The 22,883-nt window shown below is 46.1% G+C and overlaps 1 protein-coding gene across 2 annotated transcripts in view; it reads left to right on the top strand.

Moving 5' to 3' along the window:
• The first annotated feature begins 55 nt into the window (after positions 1–55).
• The window catches only part of ABCC2 (ATP binding cassette subfamily C member 2), a 49,577-nt gene continuing 26,749 nt past the window's right edge, over positions 56–22,883 (top strand). Inside the window, exons 1-16 of one of the 2 annotated variants that reach the window (XM_053309793.1) lie at positions 56–772; positions 3,119–3,292; positions 3,632–3,778; positions 6,600–6,734; positions 7,890–8,012; positions 8,342–8,397; positions 9,651–9,882; positions 10,191–10,366; positions 11,112–11,289; positions 11,879–12,133; positions 17,194–17,259; positions 18,029–18,166; positions 20,808–20,954; positions 21,067–21,151; positions 21,319–21,385; positions 21,844–21,970. In XM_053309793.1, the coding sequence (XP_053165768.1) occupies positions 731–772; positions 3,119–3,292; positions 3,632–3,778; positions 6,600–6,734; positions 7,890–8,012; positions 8,342–8,397; positions 9,651–9,882; positions 10,191–10,366; positions 11,112–11,289; positions 11,879–12,133; positions 17,194–17,259; positions 18,029–18,166; positions 20,808–20,954; positions 21,067–21,151; positions 21,319–21,385; positions 21,844–21,970 (2,148 nt within the window). In that variant the 5' untranslated portion in view covers positions 56–730. Of the gene's footprint in view, positions 773–3,118; positions 3,293–3,631; positions 3,779–6,599; positions 6,735–7,889; positions 8,013–8,341; positions 8,398–9,650; positions 9,883–10,190; positions 10,367–11,111; positions 11,290–11,878; positions 12,134–17,193; positions 17,260–18,028; positions 18,167–20,807; positions 20,955–21,066; positions 21,152–21,318; positions 21,386–21,843; positions 21,971–22,883 lie in introns of those variants that run through there. The other variant, XM_053309794.1, reaches the window with a different exon arrangement.

Genomic DNA, 22,883 nt, shown 5'->3' on the forward strand with positions numbered 1-22,883 from the left:
TCATTGTGGGGTGGGGTTCACAGCAGTTTTCAGTCTTTTATCCTGGAAAGTAAATTCATAGAGTCCCTCCATTTACTCAGCCTTGGAAAGAGATGCTCAGTTGAGATCTGTAAATCCCCAATGCAGCACTGATCTTTGACACTAAGGCATTTATTGATGTTTGGCTAGCTAGTTACGGACACTAATGGACTACCTATGTGCTGGGATGTACGGGGCTCTGGCAGTTATGGAACTTTCAGAAGTCATTTGCCATGATAAAATGAGAGACAAAAGAGCAATGGTCCAGAACCAAGCTGGGACCATCCTCGAATCCATTAAGGAGAATAATGAGGAAAAATTCTCAGGTCCAAGAAAGGGAGTGTTGATCATTTTGGGTGATGTTTTCCGAGGAAGTATTCAGCCACACCAGTATTTAGTCATTGGCAGGGAGGGGGTGTTTCTTTGTATGTCAGACTAAAGGTAGATTCATCTTGAAGAATCTTATTTAGGACACCGTGCTGCTCTCCAGTGGAATCCGTATCATTTTCTCTTTCCCAGGAAACTTGCAGCTGGCTCTTCTGGCCACATCGATCCAGGGTTCATGAATTTATTTCATGGGGCTGATGTGCATCAGGAGTTAACGATTAATTGGGCCGCCCCTCAGTTGGGCGTGTGGGACTTTTGCCCTGTTTAGCCTGCTGGGGCTGATACAACGGCTGGGCAAGGGCAGGAGGAAAGAGTGCCTCTCGTCATGGCAGCAGCCTTGGAGCAATTCTGTGGTTCTGTTTTCTGGGTGAGTGGCAGCTTCTTCTCCTTGAGCTATTGCTCAGCTTTTGGCAGGAGTGATACCACGAAGCCCTAAAGGCTAGAGCCCAGTAGCCTGTGGTGGGAGGATGGCTAAAAGCCTATGCTAGAGCTGTTTACTCTGTGAGGGGGCATGTTATTGCTGTGTGTGCATAAAGCAGAAGCCAAATCTGCAGTCTGTAGTGGGACAGAGGCCTAGGATAAACAATCCTACCCTCTGGAGATGTTGCTGTTTCAAAGGATATGCAAAGCTTTGGGAGGGGCACAATTTCCACCTCTTGCAGTAAGTGTCAAGCCCCCCCCCCCCATTGCTCTTCCTCTTTAGGAAGTTCTTTGCCTCTGCTTCCATGAATATTTCCTGTTTTCAGCTAGAGTCCTGGAAATTATGGGGTGGGCTTGAAAAGACAGAGGGAGGAGATGTTAACACCTATCGCAAGACATGATGTGAAAGGTTACACAGATGGCCCCTACCCAAACTGTTTAGTATTCAAACAGACAGAGGAAGGATTGGGAAGCCTCTTTAACTTCACAAGGAGAACAAAAATGAGGACACAGGGGTGAACTACATTGGAAATACCACACGGTACAGCTCCTAGGACTATGTGTTGGATTGCTCCCCTATGTAGAAAAAAAAAAAATCCCTGCTCCTGGAAGGCTAGCATGTCAGAGGAAATGTTTCTAATCTAAGTCTCCCTGATGAGCTAGTTTTTGACCGGGGACAGCATTTGATTATTCTTTCCCCAACCTGAATAGTGAAGTGGTATGCTGCTCCTGGAAGGCAATACTAAGGATACTTCTGAACATGTGATTTAGCTAGCAGGTCTAGAGTCTCCCTACTTAATCTAGATCACATACCAAGCCCCTGGCCAAAGTTGACTTAAAATCTCATCCCGTGCCAACCTGCCTTTGGTTTTTATATCCTGAGTGCTAATTTTCTGGTGAGTACTTCAATTCTGCTTAGTCATTGATGGAGAAGTCCCAAGCAGATAAAAATGTGTGCCAAGCTGCAGCTCATGGGATTCCACAGTAGAGAACCCCTAATGACAACTGGTCAGAGTTGTCCCATCTCCTGCTAGTGGTTCTCTTAAGTCCAGCATTAATTTCCCCCCTGCAGTAAAGGGCCTTTGCATTTCCCTGAGGGTGTTTATGCCACCAGTCTTTATTATGAGCAACCGGAGAAGCCCTTATCTGGGTGTCCTTTAAAAATAAATAAATTACATTTTCCTGAAAATGCTGAAGTCTTCAGAAATTATTCCGGGCTATCGACAAACTCCCAAAGCCTGTTTGTATTAAGTAATTACAAGGTGTAGGTGCTGGATTCTACAGGACTTGCTCTCTTCTCTGCATCCATATGTTCTGGTAATGGTTAGTTAAATGTTTCCAGTGTCTCAAGAATTCCCATTTAAACACACCACTTTGTTTATATTTATATCCTGCTCTTGCTGGTTTCACGCCCTTTTGAACACTTTCTCCAAGGAGTCCAGAGTAGTGTACATGTTTATGTTGGTCCTCACAACAACCTTGTGAGGTAGGTTAGGCTGAGAGATAAGGGACTGGCCCAGAGTCACCGAGTGAGTTTCATGGCTGAACAGGGATTTGAACGCAGGTCTCCCTGGCCTGAGTCCAACACTCTAACCAGTATACCATGCTGGCTCTATACCACGTTGGAACTACAGTTAAAGCCAGATCCAATTTGATTTGACAGAGGTAATTTTAAACATTGGAATAAGGAAAAGAATAAAGTCAAGGCCAGCTTGGGGTTTAAAAACAATAACAACGAGATGAGTTAACATAAACCATGACCTATACAGATTTTCCATAGCAGTCTCAGTAGCTGGTAGATGACAGCTCACTGTAGGCACCACATACACCATGAAATCCAAGCCAATGTAATCATGGTGGCAAATGTGTGTTGTGATGAACATGCGTGTTCATTTGCACCACCTGACATTGTCTTCAGATGCCTGCTCATATCATTATTGATTACAATAGGCTGAGTCATAGTGAATGGAAGTGTGCTGTGAATAAAGGTGGATGACAGCCAATGGAACACTCGGGCGGGGGATGGTTGGGATTATGTTAAGATGCTTTGGGCAGGTGACAAAGTATTTGGAAAATGTTACGGCATATTCTGTGGTGGAGGGCCTATGACAAGGGTTGTGGAATTGGAATTATGGCAAGCACTGAATGTTATGTAGTTGTCAAAGCAGAGCCACTGTAGGACCTGAAGTAGGGACGTGAGAGTTAGCAGTGGGAGGCACAGGTATGTGTGGGACTGATGTAGGAATTGTAGGCTAATGCCATATGCCTCCGTTGCCTTCTTTGATCCCTCCAGAACTCTTCTTTGCTGGATCGTAATAATGCCGACCTGCCACTCTGCTTTGAACAGACTGTTCTCATCTGGATTCCTCTGGGCTTCCTCTGGTTATTTGGCCCGTGGCAGCTTCTCTCCTTCTTCACATCCAAGATGACAAAAACCTCTGTCACAAGGATTTACCTCACAAAGCAGGTGGGATAGAAGGGCATGCCTCAAGTTTGTGATGGGATGGAGGCAGAGGACTCGGCTCAAAGGGCGCTACCATTCATAGGAACAGGGCCGGGAAGTCGGGGATGCAAGAAACCACAGAGTTCAGTCTTTGTGGAAGGGCTTCGATGGAGGATAGGAAAAATAGTCGTGTTGCTGGACAAGCCACCAGACCAGCCAGTGCATCCTTTGAACTGGGGACTTTTCCTTCAGTTGCTGCTGCTGCTGCTTCTCCGTAGTTGTTTGGAAGCTCCTCATAGCCTTGTTCGTTTGGAACCAAGTGTGTAGCAATTTGATATTCTCTCTCTTGCTTCCTTTCTCCAGGTGCTGACTGTGCTACTCTTACTAACAGCGCTAACGGAACTGCTTTTCACCATTGCCGAAGACTTGGGCCACCTCCCGCATCCAACTCCTGCCAGTCGAAACCCTGCTGTCCAGTATACCAATCCTGCACTCTACTTCATCAGCTGGGTACAAGCTATTCCTTAGAACCTGATGGTCAGACCTTGTTCTCTGGCTGGGAGGCAAAAGGGCTAATTTTTAAGAGGGTTACTCCTATTCAGCACACTAGGTGGGTGGGACCTAGAGAGTGGTTGGGAGGAAGAGAAGAGGGGGTTTTTTTGTTAGAAGGGAACAGGCCGGGAGTGAGAACAGGGTGTGTGGCCATGGAATATGGCTGCAAAAAGAACGGCAGATCCTCGAGAGACAGAATTGCAGGAAGCTTGATTCTCATCAGGTGTTGGGTGAGTTTTCAAGGAAAAGGGAATTCAGCATAGGGAACAGTTTCTTAGTCAGATTTTATGTTAGAAACTTATATTTCTTTTGTGTGTTTTGCATATCCCTGAAACTGTTCTATGTTGTTTACCTGTAATATAACTAAGCTAATCCAGCTAGGGTGTTGCAAAAGACTCTGAGGCTCCACACACAATTGGTGTGTAGAGCCTTACTGGGCTCTGTCGGGATAGTGGGCTTAGCCCGCTCCCCCCACAGACAAACAGGGAGTCGACCTTGGGCAGACAGATCGGCTGCCTACATGACTACCAGCAACATCATGGAGCTGGTAGGGGTGGCGGGGATTGGGGGCCACCTGGCCCCTGGAAGTCCCAGGATGCCCCATGCTTTTAGAGAGTGCTTTTAGAGACAGCCTCAGATGGAAGCTGTCTGCAGTATTTTGAATAAAGCTTCCCCTCCCTTTTTGTTCTTTGCGTTTTAAAAGCCTCTCTGAGTGGATTTTTGACTCAGAAGAAAGGGGACTGGAATGGAGTCTCACTCTGGTGCACACACATGCCTCAGGAGCTTGGCAGCTGTTAGTTTTCTCACCATGTGTAAGCTTGCACATGGAAGGTTTTTGTTTTCTTTTCCAGTAGCAAAAGCAGGAGAGTTTCCCTGGGATTTCCACCCAAGCCCAGAGGGGGATTTAAACTCTGTCGAAAAGTGGGGGTGGTGGGGTGGCGGCGTCAGCCTTAGAACCACCAGAAGTACAGGAAGGTTTTAGGAGAATCCTTTGCTCGGAAAGCTAGAGGGGATGATTCAGCATTTTTCTCCCCCTCACTTTGGCTTGCTCTGAGACAAAGGCTTATAAACCTTATAACATGCTACAGCATTTTAATACAATTTTGCAAGGGCTTATTTACACCAAGAAGAGGTTTGGGAAGATCAATTCAACTCATTTACAATTCAGGGGTTTATTTTACAAAAACCAAGAGGTCTAGGCCTCATTCCTCCACATCAACCATGAGAAATTATAATCACCGATCACATCTAGTGTTGCCCTGAGAATGGTGAATGACTGGTTGACAGGAGGTAGATGTGGGTTTTTGAGCACTACATAAGTTTTGGTTATAAAAAGAATGCTGTTGGCAAAGCCCATTCTGTACATCAACACTGACGCTATGCAGGGGTTCACACTTGAGGTTCCACCAGCTCCAGATGTGGAGGGGATTCTCATATCTTGTTTTTTTGGAAGCAGTTGAATTGAGCTAGAGGTATTCTCTCTGGCTAGGCCTTTCAGCGAGGCCCTGGATGCTATCCCAGCCTGCCTTTCACTGCCTTAAAGCCTTTGGTCCTGATGGCAAAGAGGGTGCATTCACCTGGAATGGACCCAGAGGTTCATGAAGAGTGTGTGTTCAAACATAACATGCACCTTAATGGGAGCAGCACTTCATGTGGCAAGCCAACTTCAAATCTTCAAAACTTACACATCTCAGTTTGAGGCATTGAATGAAGCTCAGGTTCCTGGAACATAGGGACACGGGAAGCCACATTATACAGAGTCAGAGTACTGGTCCATCTAGCTTAGTATTGTCTACAAAGCCTGGCAGCAGCTTCTCCAAGATTACAGACAGGAGTCTCTCTCTCAGCCCTTTCTTGGAGATGCCAGGGAGGGAGCTTGGAACCTTCTGCATGCAAACATGCAGGTGCTCTTCCCAGAGCGGCCTCATCTCCTAAAGGGATTGTCTTGCAGAGCTCACATATAGTTTCCTATTCAAATGCAAACCAGGGTGGATCCTGTTTAGCAAAGGGGAAAATGCATGCTTGCTACCACAAAACCAGCCCTCCTCCACCTCCTGCCTTGATGTGGGTTCAGATAGTCACAGACAAGTTGGTTACTGACTTTGCAAGTAGGTTTCACATTATGTTGAACCCGTCCAATGAGATGTTATGATCAGTCTGCCTTTTAGAGCTGTTTTTTATGGCTCTCTGCAATCTCAGATATGTCAGACAGTTTCAAGTCATGGGGCTGAATTATCTGAATGAGCTAAGAATGTTAAGCTCTGATGCTGCTCTGTTTATCATTTTCCATAGTCGTGCAGAGAAGAGCTGGTCTTGTGGTAGCAAGCATGACTTGTCCCCATAGCTAAGCAGGGTCTGCCCTGGTTGCATATGAATGGGAGACTTGATGTGTGAGCACTGCAAGATTTTCCCCTCAGGGGATGAAGCCGCTCTGGGAAGAGCAGAAGGTTTCTAGTTCCCTCCCTGGCTTCTCCAAGATAGGGCTGAGAGAGATTCCTGCCTGCAACCTTGGAGAAGCCACTGCCAGTCTGTGAAGACAATACTGAGCTAGATAGACCAATGGTCTGACTCAGTATATGGCAGTTTCCTATCTTCCTATGTAGTCATGCCTAAGCAACATTGAACTCAATGAGACAAGTTAGTTGTGACTAACTTAAGTCTCATTAGTTTCAGTGGGATTTAGTCATGACTAACTTTCTTTGGACACCACCCAAAGAATGTATATATCTCCTTCAGCTTCCTAGCCTTACATCAGCCTACTCCTATGCTCTCTCTGCAGCTACTCGTTTTGATGATCCATGACAACTGTCGCCTCAGAACACGCAGGGACTCTGGGACACTCTTCCTCTTCCTCATCCTTTCTCTGCTCTGTGGCATGTTTCAGTTCCAGACTCTGGTCCGAAAAATCATACAGGTGAGGGGTGCAGAAGGTCAATGAAAGACTGGGCTGCCTAGAATGGGTTTCATTTAGGATGAGGTGACCCCAGCAAACTCCTGTAGATGAGTTTCTAGGCCATACTTCCCCTGCACATAAGGACACAAGCAGCTACATTTATCTCAGCAAACCCACTCCTTACATAAATTAGAAGTCATAGTTTCGTCTTAAATAATTTGTTTGCTTGACTATTTGAGCTAAGTTTCTCAGCTACTCAGCTTTTGCTCGTTTTGTTCCTACTCAGCTTTTGTTGTGGCATCCAGTGCCTTGCATAGGTAATTTTTGTAGCAGTAAGTGGACATAAGACTGGGTTGTGGCTCTTTTCAGGAATCCTACAGAATCAACCTTATGCAAATGCATGCTTCAGTAGACAGAATCTAGGCTCTGATGCAAATTGCTTTTGAAACCTGTGTCTCAGTGTTAAATCATCATTTTCCAAAATCTTACAACTGGGGAATGGAATCATTACAAATTTGGGTTCAGTTCTGATTCCGTTTCATCACTATTTTTTAACTCTTTGATTCAGTTTGGGTTTAGACACTTTGAATTGGTTTTGAACTGGATAATCTGAAATGGTTTTGCTTCCAAGAACTTATAAAATGAATACAGTAATAGCTACTTACCTTGAAGAAGAAAAAAACCTAAACTGTTTATTTTTGAATTTTTAAAGGTTTTTCCAAATAAAATGCATAAAACAGAATTGAAAAGCCTGAAAAATAAAACATTACTCATAAAATTGAAAGCAGAATGCATGATTGTTGAAACACTTATTTAGAACTGAATGCCATGTTCTGTGTTTAGTTCTTTGGTTCTGGTTTAGGCCGACGAAGAGGTGTTAGGTTTGCATTCAGTTCCAGTTCTCTGGGAAAACTCACTGATGGCGTCGGGCTTGGACTGACACCCTGATTACAGCTCTTCTGCAGAGCTAGCATAAATGATAAAAGTCTCCTTGTCAGCATGCCAATTCTAACTCATGCATCGTCCCCCCTTTTAGACTTTAAAAAACCTCAGCTGGGCAAGCCCATCCACTCTTCTCACCAGCCTCTGGCTTAGGACACTCCTGGAGCAGGGAGAAGGGAGAAGTTGTATCTGTGCCAAAAGGAAACCACAGTCCATTGTTTTTCTCTCCTGCAGGGCTCCGACCTTGATGTGCCACGTTTCAGCCTCTTCTTCATCTCCTATGTGCTTCAGTTCCTCTTGTTGCTCAGCTCTGTTTGTTCTGATATTGCCCCCGAAATGAAGGAAGCTGCAAAGAAAGTGAGAGTTCTTGATCCCAGATTCCAGACTTGTGGAATGTCTTTTAAAATGGGAATAATCATGGGAATTCTACACAGTATCCCCATGTCTCCCCACTCTGGGGAGGGTCTCAGAATGGGCTTATTGGGATGGGGAGCTGGGTCCTCCCATACAACACAAGGTGTCATTACTGGTCCAAATGATTCACTGTGAGGTAGGAGTGATCTCAAAATAAAGCCTTCCGTATGGTCATGATTTTGTGTTGACCATTGAGGGCTAAATAAGTCACTTCTCTTCACTGCTGTTCCTTGAATTTTTTACCTTGGAGTTCTGCTTTCTTTGTTTCCCAGAATCCAGAGATCACAGCCTCCATCCTGAGCTTCTTCACCTTCCACTGGTACAGCAGGTATGAAGAGCTGGATGAAAGGGATAAGGGGAGGCAGGGTAGAGGTTTATACAATTATGCATGGAGTAGAGCACCCAGGGTCATCCCTTGAAACTGATTTCCAAAATATTTAGGTTCGACAAAAGGAAGTGCTTTTTCACACATTGCATAATTAATCTATGAAATTCTCTGCCATGGAATGTGATGATGGCCACCAGCTTGGATGGCTCTAAGTAGGGCTAAGACAAATTCATGGGGGACCAGTCTGTCAATGGCTACTAGTCTTGATGGCTATGGGCTACCTTTCAAGTTCAGAGGCAGGATGCCTCCAAATACCAGTTGCAGGGCAGCAATGGCAGAAGAAGGGGGTTGCCTTCATTTCCTGCTTGTGAGCTTCCCAGAAGCTTCTGGTGGGCCACTGTGGGAAACAAGGTGTGGGACTAGATAGGCCTAGGGGCTGATCCCACAAGGCTCTTCTTATGCTCTTATGTCAAAGTCTGGGCAAATGGGGGTCTGTGGGTTGAGGCTGAAGCAGTGGGAAACAACTGTGTGTTTGATTTTGGATTCTTGTTTCTGTTCTCATGTTATTGCTGAAGGCAAGCCTAATCAAAGCAGACAGTTAGAAGGGTAAGGAGCTGGAGAGGTGTCAGGGCTTGTGTCCTCTTCCCAGTCTTCTGCACCTGTCAGGGTTGCTGGTCCACAGGGTCAGCCAGGTTAATACAAATCAGGCAGCCAAGTGCTGCACATCAGGGGAGCTGTTGAGAAAGCAGCTAAAGCTGGGAGCTGTCCACGGAGCTGGCACATCAGCAGCTTCTGGTCAGCAACTGAGTTTCATGAAGACAACCTAACTGCTTTACCCTTCATGGTTTACTAGAGAGGCCCCGATCCTCTATTTAAATTCAGGATTCCTTCCCCTGTCTTGAATGGGATGGCTTGTACTGCCTGGTGAGTGCTGTGCTGTGCTTTTGGGTCTGAGATTAATTTTGGACTTGCCGCTGGCTCTGTTTTTGAGGTCCTCCCGTGATTATGGGAAGCCCAGAGTCTGGGCCGGTGGGGTGAGCCCAGTTGGGGCACGATTGGTTTCATGATTTTACAGGCTCCCTGGGTGGAGTATCAGCCTGGGGTATGGTTTTAGAGGTTCCCTGTCTTGCTGCACTCCTGGTTTATGCTGGGGCCCGATCTGGGTCCTCTTCTAATGAGGAGGTCTTGTGTGATTTCAGCGCTGGCGGGTCCTGAGAGTTTGGGTGACTGAGAGGATTTGTTGTACTTTTCAGGATGGTGGTAAAGGGCTTTCGGAAGCCACTAGAGACGGAGGACCTCTGGGATTTGAAGGATAAAGATAGGACACAACAGATTTCTGGCAAGTTTGAGAAGAATATGAAGTCTGGGGTTAGAAAGGCCCAGCGGGAACTGGAGATCCGGCAGCGGAAGAAGAAACGTCGTTTTGCAACCACTGGCCACGAGAACGGGTTAAGCAAGGCGCAGAGCCAGGATGCGTTGGTTTTGGTAACTACTGTACTTACAGCCTTGTGGGAGCCCAACATTTCACTCCCAAAGGCCATGATTGGTGTGGGGAAGGAAGGGGAGAAAATTCCACACATAGGATCACCGCAGGGGATCATCCCAGATTTAAATGAAATATGGGGCCCAATGGCAAGGCAAACAGCGCTTAGTGGACTATCCAGCCTGAGAATTGGGCTCTTTTTGATTACAAGCCTGGTGGGCAGAGAGATTTGCCTGCCTCTTAGGGGCAGATTCTGACCTGAAGGCAGAATGGGGCAGGGTGCTCACTACTCCAAACTCTCTCTGATCAGGAAGAGAAAGAGAGAAAAGAGAAGAAAGAGGTAGTCACAGAAAACTCCAAAGGTGACTATGCTAAGCGCTGGCTGATCACTGCTGTGATGAAGACATTTGCTGATAACCTGGTGAAATCAGTGGCATTCAAGTTTGTGCATGATCTGCTAGTGTTTGTGAGCCCTCAGGTGCTGAAGTGAGTCCAGCTCCATGTTTTATGCCTTTCTTGGTATCTTGGGCAAGCTAGGATTGGGGTGGAGAGGTGGGCGCCACATTGATGTGAGAGTTTAAAAGAATCTTTCATGAGAAATCTTGTCAGGCATTGCCTGGAAGTCCAATTCTGCAGTAGCAACCATTTTTATCCACAAACTGAGTGGCACCCTGAAAAAAAGTCTGAGGCTTTAAGGCAGAGTCTGTGGATACATATTTTCACAGGAATACAGTCTCACTGGCTTAAAAATTCCAGGTGCATTTTCAGTGTTGTTGTTTTTTTAAAGTTAAGTCGTTATATTTAATTCTTCCCAGTAATGAGATTGGTGTTCTAGGTAGAGGGGTGTGTGATTTGCATGCATGCAGTTATTGTTGATCAGTATAACATGGTTATAGGCGGGATGTTTCGGCTTCCACCTTCTCCAGCTGTTCTGATATTGTAAAGGTACAGTAGGTGTTTCCGCCGCCCCCACAAATCAGAACAGAGCAGCTGAACAAGGCAAACGCTACCATGTTTTTGCCTGTATCCATAATATCTATCATGTTAACAATAAATTTATACTTGCTCTTTATTAACTGCATCCTTCTGGGATCCAAGTAGTACTTGTATGGAGAGTGTGTGTGTGCGCGTTTATACACACACACACACACACACACACACACACACACACACACACACACACGTCTTCAGTGCCATTTAGGATGATGCTCATGATTATGTTCTCTCACAGGCTGATGATCACCTTTGTGTCCGATCCAGAGGCTTACCTTTGGCAGGGCTACCTCTATGTGCTGCTGCTGTTCGTGACAGCCTTAGTGCAATCGATCTGCCTGCAGCAGTATTTCCAGCTCTGCTTTGAGCTGGGCATGAGAGTGCGCACCGCTCTTACTGCTGCTATCTACAAAAAGGTTAGCTGGGGCCTTTAGCTGGTGGGGCTGCTTCCCCTCTTCTCTGCTACCAGCCAGAATACCAGCTGGCTGCTTTCCCCTGGATATCAGTGTGACCAGCCAAGCTTTCCTTGCAGGCAGCTGAGCTTGGCTTAGGGTCATCGCTACAATTGAAGGGTGGGGTGGGGTGGGGTGGGGTGGGGGAGGTTTGCAAACTGAGAGGGGACCCCTTGGCTGGGTGACAGCTTGCTCTTGGACCTCCCCCTTGTGCATCTCTTTGATGAAGGAAGTGAGGCGGGCAGGGGCCCACCTTCACTCTTCACTCACGGCAACCTTGCTTCACCCCTGGCTTGGCTCTGCTTATAGCAAGGGCAGAACTGGAGAGCTTGGATGGAAATATATACCTCCTGCTTGTGGAACCTCATGCTGCCCTTCCTGTGCTTTGGGCGGAGACTGAGTCTAGACGTGGCCGTATGTCACACATAGCAGCAGCATCTGTTTGAGACCCTCACTGTCTCCATAGCAACAGTGCTATGTCCCCTGGTCCCTGATGGTAACTGCATTCTCTGCCACTCATTCTTATTGTAGTAACTGCTCTGTCTGCTCTCAGGCCCTCACAGTCTCCAATGCCACACGGAAGGAATCTACAGTGGGCGAGACGGTGAATCTGATGTCAGCGGATGCCCAGCGCTTCATGGACTTCACCAGCTTTGTGCACCAGCTGTGGTCAGCGCCACTCCAAATTGTGCTGTCCATTGTGTTTCTGTGGCAGGAGTTGGGCCCCGCTGTGCTTGCTGGGGTTGGGGTCATGGTGTTTCTCATTCCCATCAATGCTGTGCTGGTCACCAAGGCCAGGGCCATCCAGGTGAGTGCAGACTGGTTCCATGAGGGGAACCCACTCCTTCCCAGTCCAGATCCTTGCCTGAGCTCTCAGTCTGAAACCTTTTTGATTCCTTGGGTGCTGTAAACCCCATACCTTACCCTTCAGGCTGCTTGTACTTCCGCCTAGTAGCAAAAGCTCCTCCTTGCGGCCCAGTTACTGAGCTGCACAAGTATTTTGCTTAGAGCACCAGGTTCTCACTTACAATCCATGTGGGCCTGTCTTTCCTAGTCACGGGTCAATGAATTTCTGTGGCACAAAGAGAAGGGGTCTTCAGAGCAGTGAACGTATGAAGTGCCTTATACAGAGTCATATGAGCCTAAGAAAAGCCCTGCAGCCCTTCATCTGGTTTCCCACAGTGGCCAATCAGATGCCTCTGGGAAACCCACCAGCAGGAGATGTAGACAAATAACTCTCTCACACTGGGGGCTGCCTCTGAATCTGGAGGTAGCATATAATCATCAGCTTATATTCTGTTCAGCAAGCTGCCCATCCAAGGGAGAGGTGCACTTGGTGCTTCCACAGCATTCAACACCCTGCCCGTGGTGCTTCTGAAGGCAGGGAGGCTCCATGCCTGCTAAAGAGTGAGTCACTGCACTTATGATAGTACGGTACTCCCATAGAGAATGCTGGGAATATCATCAGGAGTGTAATGATGTACACCTTAGTAGGAATGGAGCCTCCCCGCCTTTGAAAGCAGCATGGGACAGGGCATAGTGTGCTGCAGAAGCAGCGAGCGCGCCTCTCCCTTAGATGGGCAGCTGGGTGCACAGTATGTAAGCCACTAACCAAACCATTGGTAGATTTGTCCTGCACGAATTTCTCTAACCCCCCCTTTAAAGCTATTTAGGCTAGTGACCATCACTACCACCTATACCAGTGTTTCTTAACCACCGGTCCGTGAGGCATTGGGTACCGGTCCGTGAAGCATCACTAATACAAATCACCCCCACAAAAAAACAATTTTGGGCCGGCGGGGGCTGCCAGGAGCTCTCTCGAGCTCATTTCCAGGCAGCTCTCACTGCTGAATGACATTCACTTCACTTCCTCAAAATGAACATTATCCAGCAGTGAGGGCTGCCTGGAAATGGACTCCGCAGAGCTGCCCGAAATTTTTTTTTTGGGGGGGGGTGCCTGGGGGTGGGGTTGGAGGTGAGGGGGTGACTCCTTTACTAACTGCTGGTCCAGGAAATGGCACATGGATATTGTACCAGTCCATGATTCCAAAAACGTTGAGAAACACTGTCCTATACCATAAAATAATTATGTGCTTTGTGAAGGAGTATTTCCTTTTCCCTGTCCTAAATTAATCAATCTGTCTCACTCAGTATTATCTACTCTGACTAGTAGCAGAGACTATCCAGGGTCTTTCCCAGCTCTGATAAATATTTTTTAAACCAGAGGTGCCCAAGATAGAACCTGAACCTTATACGTGTGCTGTGCCACTCCTCTGCTGGAACTTGGGTGGTGGTCATAGGAGCAGATCTTATCTATGGCCAACGTGGGTGGTGCCCACATTAAATTTCTCAGTCAGCCTGTTGTAAATATGTTGGCACAGCTGACCCAACAGGATTTATGGTCACTCCAGATCCACTTCTGTGAGTCAAGATAGAAATTCTGTAGATAAGAAAGTAGCAGCTTAGCTGCACGGACGAAAGCGAAGGATGACGCTCAAACATAAAGTAGTAGAAACAAAATAAAGTCCCCTTGAACTAAACTAGGTACCCTCCTCTACGATATCTGAGCAATAACTGAAATAAAGGAGCAAGGAAGGAACAGAACAAGGACAGGCTGAAACAAGAAAGGTTGAACAATTATAAGCACGAGGAACACTGTCTGTGGTAGGCAACGCTGCTGACAGTACTCAGGAACAGCATTTCCTTGATATAGGGCTCGAGATAACCAGCAACCAATCAGGCTGTCCTGACTCAGCATTTCTATTCCCTCTCCCATGAGATCTTACGCCTGCATGTCTCCCACTGAGCCTTTCTCTTGAGAAGTCTTCTTAACACAGGTGAAATTCCAGCTTCCTCAGCCCTCATCTCTGCCAGCTGTTCAGATTCCCCTGTCTGCTGCTGTTCCACCTCAGCTTCAGAGTCTGTTCTCACAGCCAAATCCTCCCGCTGTGCTTCTGAGCCTGCTCTCCCAACCAAATCCTCCCGGTCTTCCTCTGACTCTTCTGACTCAGAGGTCTGGGCCATGACACCACCATATTGTCTCTACCTCCATTTTGTGTGCCTACTGCCTCCTCCAGTTGCTCCCTGCTGCTCTTGCCTGCTGCAAGAGTTGTGATTTAAGAGTTGTGAGGTGAGTGACAATAGCAAAGAACAAATGGAGAGCCCCAGATCTTTTAAAATATTAATATTAATAAGGCAGGAGCCAATAAGCCTGCTCATTTTTGTTTTTGCAAAGCAGGTGGCTTTAGGACCACCCTAAACCAATCAGAAAGGGACTAATCTAATTGATTCCTCAGGCTAGAGGATGCCCAGAGGGTGGGAAAGTATTTTTTTCTTTTAGCTACTTAGAATACTCCAATCAGCATTTTGGTTAGAGAGCAGGCTGGGTGTTGGCAAGTCTGATCTTTTGCTGGTTTCTTTGTGTTTGTTTGGAGGGGAGGAATGCAATCTCTGCTTTCCCTCCCTTGCTCTCTGATCTGATCTGTATGCAAAGCATTATGGCCTATTCCCAAGATGACATGCCATAAAACATTGGAAGGAACAGCAAATTGTAAGACTGGACTAATAAGAAACTTCTGCATAAGAAGCCAGAACATTCTTTTAGGGCATATGGATGGATTTCTGAGTCCAAACTGCTTTTCAAATAATTGCAGAAGTGACTTTCCATGTGGGTGTGGTGTAGAGAAGGAATGGATTCTGTTAGAAGGAAAATAATTTTAAAAATCCATTTGCTATGCAGAGAACTAACTAGGTTTTTCTCTGGATTGTGGCCAGTATCTGTAACATAATATGTCCACTGTGGGTTATGCTTCATTGGGCAAGGATTAAGGAAGGTATTTCTATTTTTTTTAAATGTTGTTTGTTAGGATGGACACCCAGGCTATGTGGTGGGCACCTGACCCAAGGCAGGCAGAGAGTGGCACCCAGCTATTTGGCAGGCATGGAGTAGGGATAGGGTATCCCCATGCATCTTTGCTTTCCAGGGTGTCCTCTAAAGTACAGCAGATGGTTCATAGCTGCAGCAAGCATCATTGAAAAACCTGTGGTTTTTCTATCATTATTTATGTATGTATTTTGAAATAGGCAGGCAGAACTACCTTATAATTTCAGAATGCATTTGTTCTCCACTTTTGTAGCTGGTCTCTGCTTTACCTGTGACTTGCATAGATTTATTTACTTTTATATGTATAGCCTGCTTCCTCCAAGAAGCCCAGAGTGGTGCACTTGGTTATGTTTATCCTCCCACAGCCCTATGAGGAAGGTTATGCTGAGAGATAAGTGACTGTCCCAGACTCACCCAGTGTGTGTCTTGGCTGAGTGGGGATTTGGATTTCCCCAGTCTAGTCCAGCATACTAACCACTGTGCCACTCTGGCTCAGAATTCTTTCTTGTTGTTTATTATTATTAGTTATATTCATTTTTTAAATAATCAGCCAAACAGAGCTGCCCTGGTGACTTCAAAATGCATGTACCCTCCACAAAAGCAGCCTTTTGTAGCTGGTCTGTGCTTTACTTGGCTTGTACAGTTCTTTTCCTGTGTGTGTGTGTTTGTGATCCTGCTGTGTTAGATAAAAATCTACACACTACTGTAGTCCTGTTAACTGATGTTTCCCATATTTATCTGTATCTCTGCTGATGAGCAATTGAGATTTGTGTGCTTGTGTGTGTGTTTGTATTTTGATTCCGCTCGTTAGCTACATATCTACACTTTGCCAGTTATTGCTAAGGCTCCTGCCCAGTCTTGGCTCCACCTCTGCAGCTGCCCACAACTGGTTCCACCTCTCACTACCTGTGGCTCCACCCATCACCTGCCCTGCCTAGCACCCCCCTCGTCCCAGTCCCAGGAACCTCCAGCAGCTACTGGGGCATAGATTTGTACTGGGGAAGAAAATGTGAATTTAATTTTGTACTTACACTCCACCACACAGCCCATTCATGTCCTTATTAGAAAAATAAAAATAATCCGTTTTAACAATCCACCAATTCCTGAATCAATTAGGCCTCCCACTACTAACATATAAGTGACCCTCATTATCCACGGTCCTGGCATCCGCGGTTTCACATATCCACAGTTTAACAAAGAGGTTTAACACAGAGCTTTAACAAAGAGGCAAAATTTGCCAGTCTGCAGTGACTGGAAATGACTTCCGGTGTCATTTCTGGCCACCTTCTTGCAACAAGGAGCCATTTTGTGGCCCTTAAAAAAAAAAAAAATACACACACACACACCCTGTGGTTTTTTGCAGAAAATCAGAGGAATTGGGGGTTTGGGGGGATCATTGCTGGACAGCTGGAGACCATGGTACAATACTTTATTGCTCTTATTTCTGCCCGCTTTTTTAGTCTTTTAACTTCAAGGAACCTAACCCCCCAATTCCCATTGACTCAAGGTCTCGTTATCTGCAATTCTAGGCCAGAACGGAGCCCACATAGATAATGAGGGCCACCTGTACCCATCTTGGCTGGATTATTGAGTTTCAATGTCTTCACCCTCATCCAATCCATCACAGCCTCCTGGCACCTGCTCAGAGCTTCCATTGTCTCACCTAGCTTCACTGAACAGGAGAAGTGAAGCTGAGCATCATCAGCAGACACTTCACCCCATATTCCTTGGCAACCTCTCGCAATGGTTTCATGTAGTCACATGGTGGCAGGAGGAAACCTTTCAGAATCTGATAGGGCAAGTCTCAAGGGACAGAGCAGCAGGCACCACTGCCTGGGATCTACCCAGGAGTTAGGAATGCAGTGTCTCTAACTCTCAAGCAAAGCTGGCTTGTCAGTGGTTATGTCCTGTCAGTTAATGGTTTATGTGTGATTTGGACTGGGACAGTTGCTGACTTCCTGTTTGGTTATTTCATCTTTGTGCAGATGAAGAACATGAAGAATAAGGATGAGCGCATGAAAATAATGAATGAAATTCTCAGTGGCATCAAGGTGAGTGACAGAGATCACATTATTCCATCACTGAGCTGCCCGATCCTATCATCAATAGGATTGCCCTGCTAACTGGGCAAAGAGGCACCTTTTCAATGTGGTGATTCTCTTTTTTTAAGCAGGGGGAGAGCAACTGGCCCTCTCCACCCCCAGCACAGTACCCTTCCAGTGACTGTTGCTGGTGTCTATCTTAAGTTTCTTTTTAGATTGTTAGCCCTTTGGGGGCAGGCAACCATCTTATTTCGAAATTTTTGTTGAAAAGCGTTATATAAGTAGTAGTAGTTGTTGTGTTATTACCAGGTCTTAAAGGGCTGAACAGACAACAGATAGGAATATAGGAACACAGGAAGTTGCCTTATACTGAGTCAGACCATTGGTCCATCTAGCTCAGTACTGTCTACTCTGGCTGGCAGCAGCTCTCCAGGATTTGAGGCAGGAGTATCTCCCAGCCCTACCTGGAAATACTAGGGATTAAACTAGGGACCTTCTGTATGCAAAGCAGATATTCTATCACTGAGCTATGGCCCAGCCCCCATAACAGATATAGAAACTGAAAGCCAATCTGTGCCAGATGCCCCCGAAAGAAGCAGCAATATGAATACCAGCATTTGCCTTGCCATTGTCAGCTTTCAATATGTGCGCTGGACAAGGGGCTAGATGCTGTCCAAGGTGGAAATAAGACAGAGTGGGGTGGAACCCCTTTTCCAGCTTTGAGCCGATGGGAGAAAGACCCATATTTGAGTCACATCTAACTATGAACGTCCTGCAGATCTTGAAGCTGTTTGCCTGGGAGCCATCGTTTCAGAAGCGAGTTGGAAAGATCCGGGCCCGGGAGCTGAAGGGGCTGTTGCATTTTTCTTACCTGCAGTCAGTCTCCATCTTTGTCTTCACCTGTGCTCCTTTCCTAGTAAGAGAATACCTTGGAATGGGACCGGGGGATAGGTGGGAATGGGGCTGGGTTTGTTGACAAGAGACCTGAGCCAAAAGTATTAAGGGACAAGTATAAACTCTAGGATGCTTGTAGTTATGATCTGAATATGTATGGAAGTTCATTTAAAAGTGGCCAGACTGTAATCTGATCATATCTATCCAGATGTTTGTGAATTCAGGATTTGGGACAAAACTATGTATAAAGCTTGTTTCTCCCTGCATTGATTCTGTTAGGTGTGTCCTATGATAAATAGCATGGATGATCTCACATGTAGTGAAATTACCTTCCTGGGATTTTCAAGTGTATATTACCATATGCCTATCTACTCAACAAGCTCATGGAAGAGGATGCAGTCTTGTATTCTTTCCCCCTGACTTATGGGCTCTTCCAGGTGGTGATCTTGAGCACAAATTCTGACGGGAGATGTAAGTTGTCCACTTGACGTTCAAGTAGTATAAATTGTTAGCACCATCTGCTAACAATCCTCATAAAAGCCATTTCTTTTCAATACTAGTATTTTTTCCAACTTGAAAGAGGAAAGGCTTTTTCATAGATTGTCAGCAGATGGTGCTAAGAAGAATTTATGTGACATACTTCAGCATCAGATGGACATCTCTTGCTAGTATTTTTGCTAAAGTTAGAATAAACCATTGTCTGGAAGAGCCCATGATCTACCCTGTGGCATCCAGGATAATCTCTGTGGCCTCTCAAAATGAGTGCAAAATTGTTCAGCATGTGTTTGGCGGTGTTCTGTTCATTTGAAGACATCAAGTCTAAGCATCCTCAGTACTGGTATCTGAGTAATACAGATGTGAACTGAAGGGCTGAATGATTGGGGTCAGTCAGCTGCATATCCTATCCACAGGAGGACAGATCTGGAGATGTCCTGGGAGAGACCCTAAATGTTCTGGCATCATGGATCCCATACAGAAGCAGGCATAAGTCATCAGTCAGGGAAGCAACTGTGCCACTTTTAATCCTGGATACAACATTGAAAAGTAATCAGGAAAGACCCTAGCTTTTTTTGCCTCAGGTCATGATAAAAGGGTTGTCATCCCTTTAGTAGCTCCCAAAAGTATTGGATCCATTGATTAGAACAAACAGTCCTAACTACATTTATTAGGTTCTAAACTGACTATTCACCACCAAGGAACTTGATCTTGGGAGTCATGGTAAAAAGCCTCTGAAAATGTTGCCTCATTGTGCTGTAACAGAGCAAAAGACAAATTCAGTGCTAAGACTGAAAATAATACTGTCATGCCGTTATATAAATCCATGATGTGCCTGTATTTAGAATACAGTTCCACATGCCCTATCTGAAGCAACAAGTCATTGAGTTAGAGAAGTGCAGAAAAGGCCAATTAAAATGACCAGGACTCATCTTTTGAAAGAAAAGCACAGTAAGCGGGAGCCTTTCAGTTTTTAAAATAATAATAATAATAATAATAAATAATAATAATAATAATTATTATTATTTTGATTTCTATTAGACAAAAAGACAACAGAGGAGGAACACAATAGAGCTTTATAAACTGACAAATAGCACACACAGAGTGAAAATTTTCTCTCTCTCTCTAAGACATTAAATGAGAGAGACCAGCAGTTGGTTCAGGACAAACAAAAGAAAATGCATCTTGATACAAAATATAATTAAAATGGAAGCTTTTTACCATAAGATATGATGGCCATTCTCTTACAGTTTTAACAGACAATTAGATAAATTAATGAAAAGTGCATTTATTAGCAGCTATTTTGCATTTCCCAATGCTGGGGACAAACCATAGAGGAACACTTTTATGAAGTTCTGCAAGTGGGTCTTCCAAGGGCAACTGGTTGGCCCTTTTGGAGATGGAGTATTGGATTAGGTGGATCCCTCTGATTTGATGTTGTTAGGGCAGAGAGGATGCCATTTTACAGAGGCTCCCAGCCTTGGATGCCCAGATGTGTACTACATTTTCCATCCTCCCCAGCCACCATGGCTGGGGCTGGTGGGAGTTGTAGTCTAACCACATCTGGGCACCCAATACTGGGAACCTGTCATAGTGTGGTCCATTTTTAAAAACATTTAACTGAAGTTGGGACACGGACTTTTTTTTTTTATCACCTATAATGATAGGCAATAAAACAACATGGAATTTAAAATTTGCTTAAACATTCATGAGAGACTAGATGCATCTAGAGCAGTTACTGGGATTTCCCCAGTATCTGTGTTGGCAATCATAGTTGCTGTTGGAGCTTGTCTGGTGGCAATGGGCCACATCTAGCCTCAGTAACAGCAGGAGAGAGGGCATGCCCTCAACTCCTGCCTGTAGACTTCCAGTGGCATCTGGCGGGCCACTGTGTGGAACAGGATGCTGGACTAGATGGGCCTTGGGCCTGATCCAGCAGGGCTATTCTTAGTACAGGTTTGTGAAAGAGGGTCAATCTTGGCAGCTCTAAACCTCTTTCAAGGTGTGTTCCTCCTGGGAAAGAGCACAGCTTCATCCTTTTCCACAAGCACCAGCAGCAGCTTAGGTGCTCAATGTGCCTGGCACAGTCATGTACCATTTTAGTTCCTTCTGCCCGCTCCCTCCAGTGTTGAAGTCAAGCCTCACCAGAATGACTCTTGATTCCCCAGGTCTCTGTGGTAGCATTTGCAGTGTATGTGATGGTGGACGAGAGCCATGTCTTGGATGCACAGAAAGCCTTCACGGCAATCTCTCTCTTCAATGTGCTGCGCTTCCCCCTTGCCATGCTGCCAATGGTGCTGTCCTCCCTGGTGCAGGTGAGCAGGCTTATGCTGTATCATACAGGGAAAGGGGGGAAGCCTGAGCCCATTGCAGCCAAGGGGAGGATACCAAGCAAGCCCACCCTGACTTTACCTCCACCTCTTACAGGTCAGTGTGTCTACAGAGCGGCTGGAGCGATACCTGGGCAGTGAGGACCTGGACACCTCGGCCATATGGCATGAGCCCAGCCCTGGTAACTGAAGGGTAGGGTTGGGGCTAAGTTCAGAGCAGACAGAGTTCTGGAGTGACTGCAGAAGGCTGATGAAAGAGTGTGGTGGGTGTGGTTTGTGTCCTGAGACTGGGCTGGAGTTGTCCGTCCTCTGCCTTTGGTTATAACTGCTCTCTGTCTTTCTCTCCCAGCCTTTGCTTTGCAATTCTCTGATGCCTCCTTTGCCTGGGAACGAGATTCTGATGCCACAATTAGAGAGTGAGTTGCCACACACCAGAATGGCTGCATTTGTGGGGGAGGGGCCTATGGGTGACATGTGGTCCTTTGTTTCAGAGAAGGGTGGCGGCTCCCTTCCTATTTGCTAACCTATTGGGCTAGGCAGGAAAAGGTGATGAGCACTGATTCTGTCATTGGGGAGAGTTGTTCCCTATAGGCCCAGGGGTCAGCACTGGTAGGCAGCTGCTAAGGATCCAGGGCCCTTACAAAGACCCACTACTGATCCCTCAGACCACCTCTGTACCCATAGTCTTCATGTGGTGGTGATGGAACAACTCTCTCAAGGCTCACCCAGGTTGCAGGGGTCCCCTGGAGGGCCATTTGCTGAGAGGCTTCCTGAAACCTGGAGCTGGCCCTCTCCCCAGGACTGGGGATTACTTCCATTCACATGCCTCCAGCCATTGCCTGGCATAGATCTGCATACTCCTTTCCCCCTGCAGCATAAACCTGAAAATTCCACATGGGCATCTGGTGGCTGTAGTGGGGCCTGTGGGATCAGGGAAATCCTCGTTGGTGTCAGCCATGTTGGGTGAGATGGAGAACGTTAAAGGGCACATCAATATTCAGGTGAGGCTGCTGTACGAGAAGGTGGGGTGGTGGTGGCATGGAGGGAGTGGAAGATGTCACACTATGTGATGGAACGAAACTACAGAAAATTCACATGGCTAAGCCATCCTTTTTTTAAAATGCACGATCTTCTCAAGCTTGGTCCACAATCTAGGGCCATTATTTTTCTTTATTAGACATATATGCTGCTTTATCATCCTAAGGCCTCAGAGTGGTACTAAACTCATCTTTATTTCTGGACTAGCTTGGAATCTTAATCATATTCATCTGCCCAGGAGACTGAAAACCATTTTAACCTGGTCTGGCAGAGTGTGTGAGAAGGACTGGGATAGCAGTTTTGAGATGGTCACTGCCTTGAAGAGTGGCTAAGAGTTTTTTCAGGAGAAACTTTTTTAGGGCTTCAAGGTGCTGATGTTGCTACGAATATGGCAACCTGCATGATTGTTTATGCACCCCCATAATATCTTTTCAACCTGTAGATTTGTAAATAAACATTATTATTACAAATATATGCAAATAAATATATATGATCCCTTCCTCAAAAAGAAATTCACCCAAAGACTCCCTGGAGTTCCCTATCATTTAGGACAGGGTGAGGACAAAACCATATGTTCCCCCTTTTTGTGATTCTGCTAGCACAGCTCTTTGAGTCTGTCCTGTAGCCTTCACCAGCATCACAGATATTCAAACTCTCTGCTGTTTGGCAGGGAAAACATGGCGGGGGCGGGGGTGGAGTGCACCCTCCCCAGTCCTTAATGTTATCCCCCTGGCCTTTGAACCGGCAGGCACCGGTTCCGTGCACACAACCAGTAGAAGGGCCCAGGTTCAGTCCTTGGCATCTCCAGGCAGGACAAGGAAAGACGTCTTCCTGAAACCTTGGAGAAACCACTGCCATTCAGTGTAGGCAATAATG

This window comes from Hemicordylus capensis, chromosome 3 (genome assembly GCF_027244095.1).
Source record: "Hemicordylus capensis ecotype Gifberg chromosome 3, rHemCap1.1.pri, whole genome shotgun sequence".
NCBI lineage: Eukaryota > Metazoa > Chordata > Lepidosauria > Squamata > Cordylidae > Hemicordylus > Hemicordylus capensis.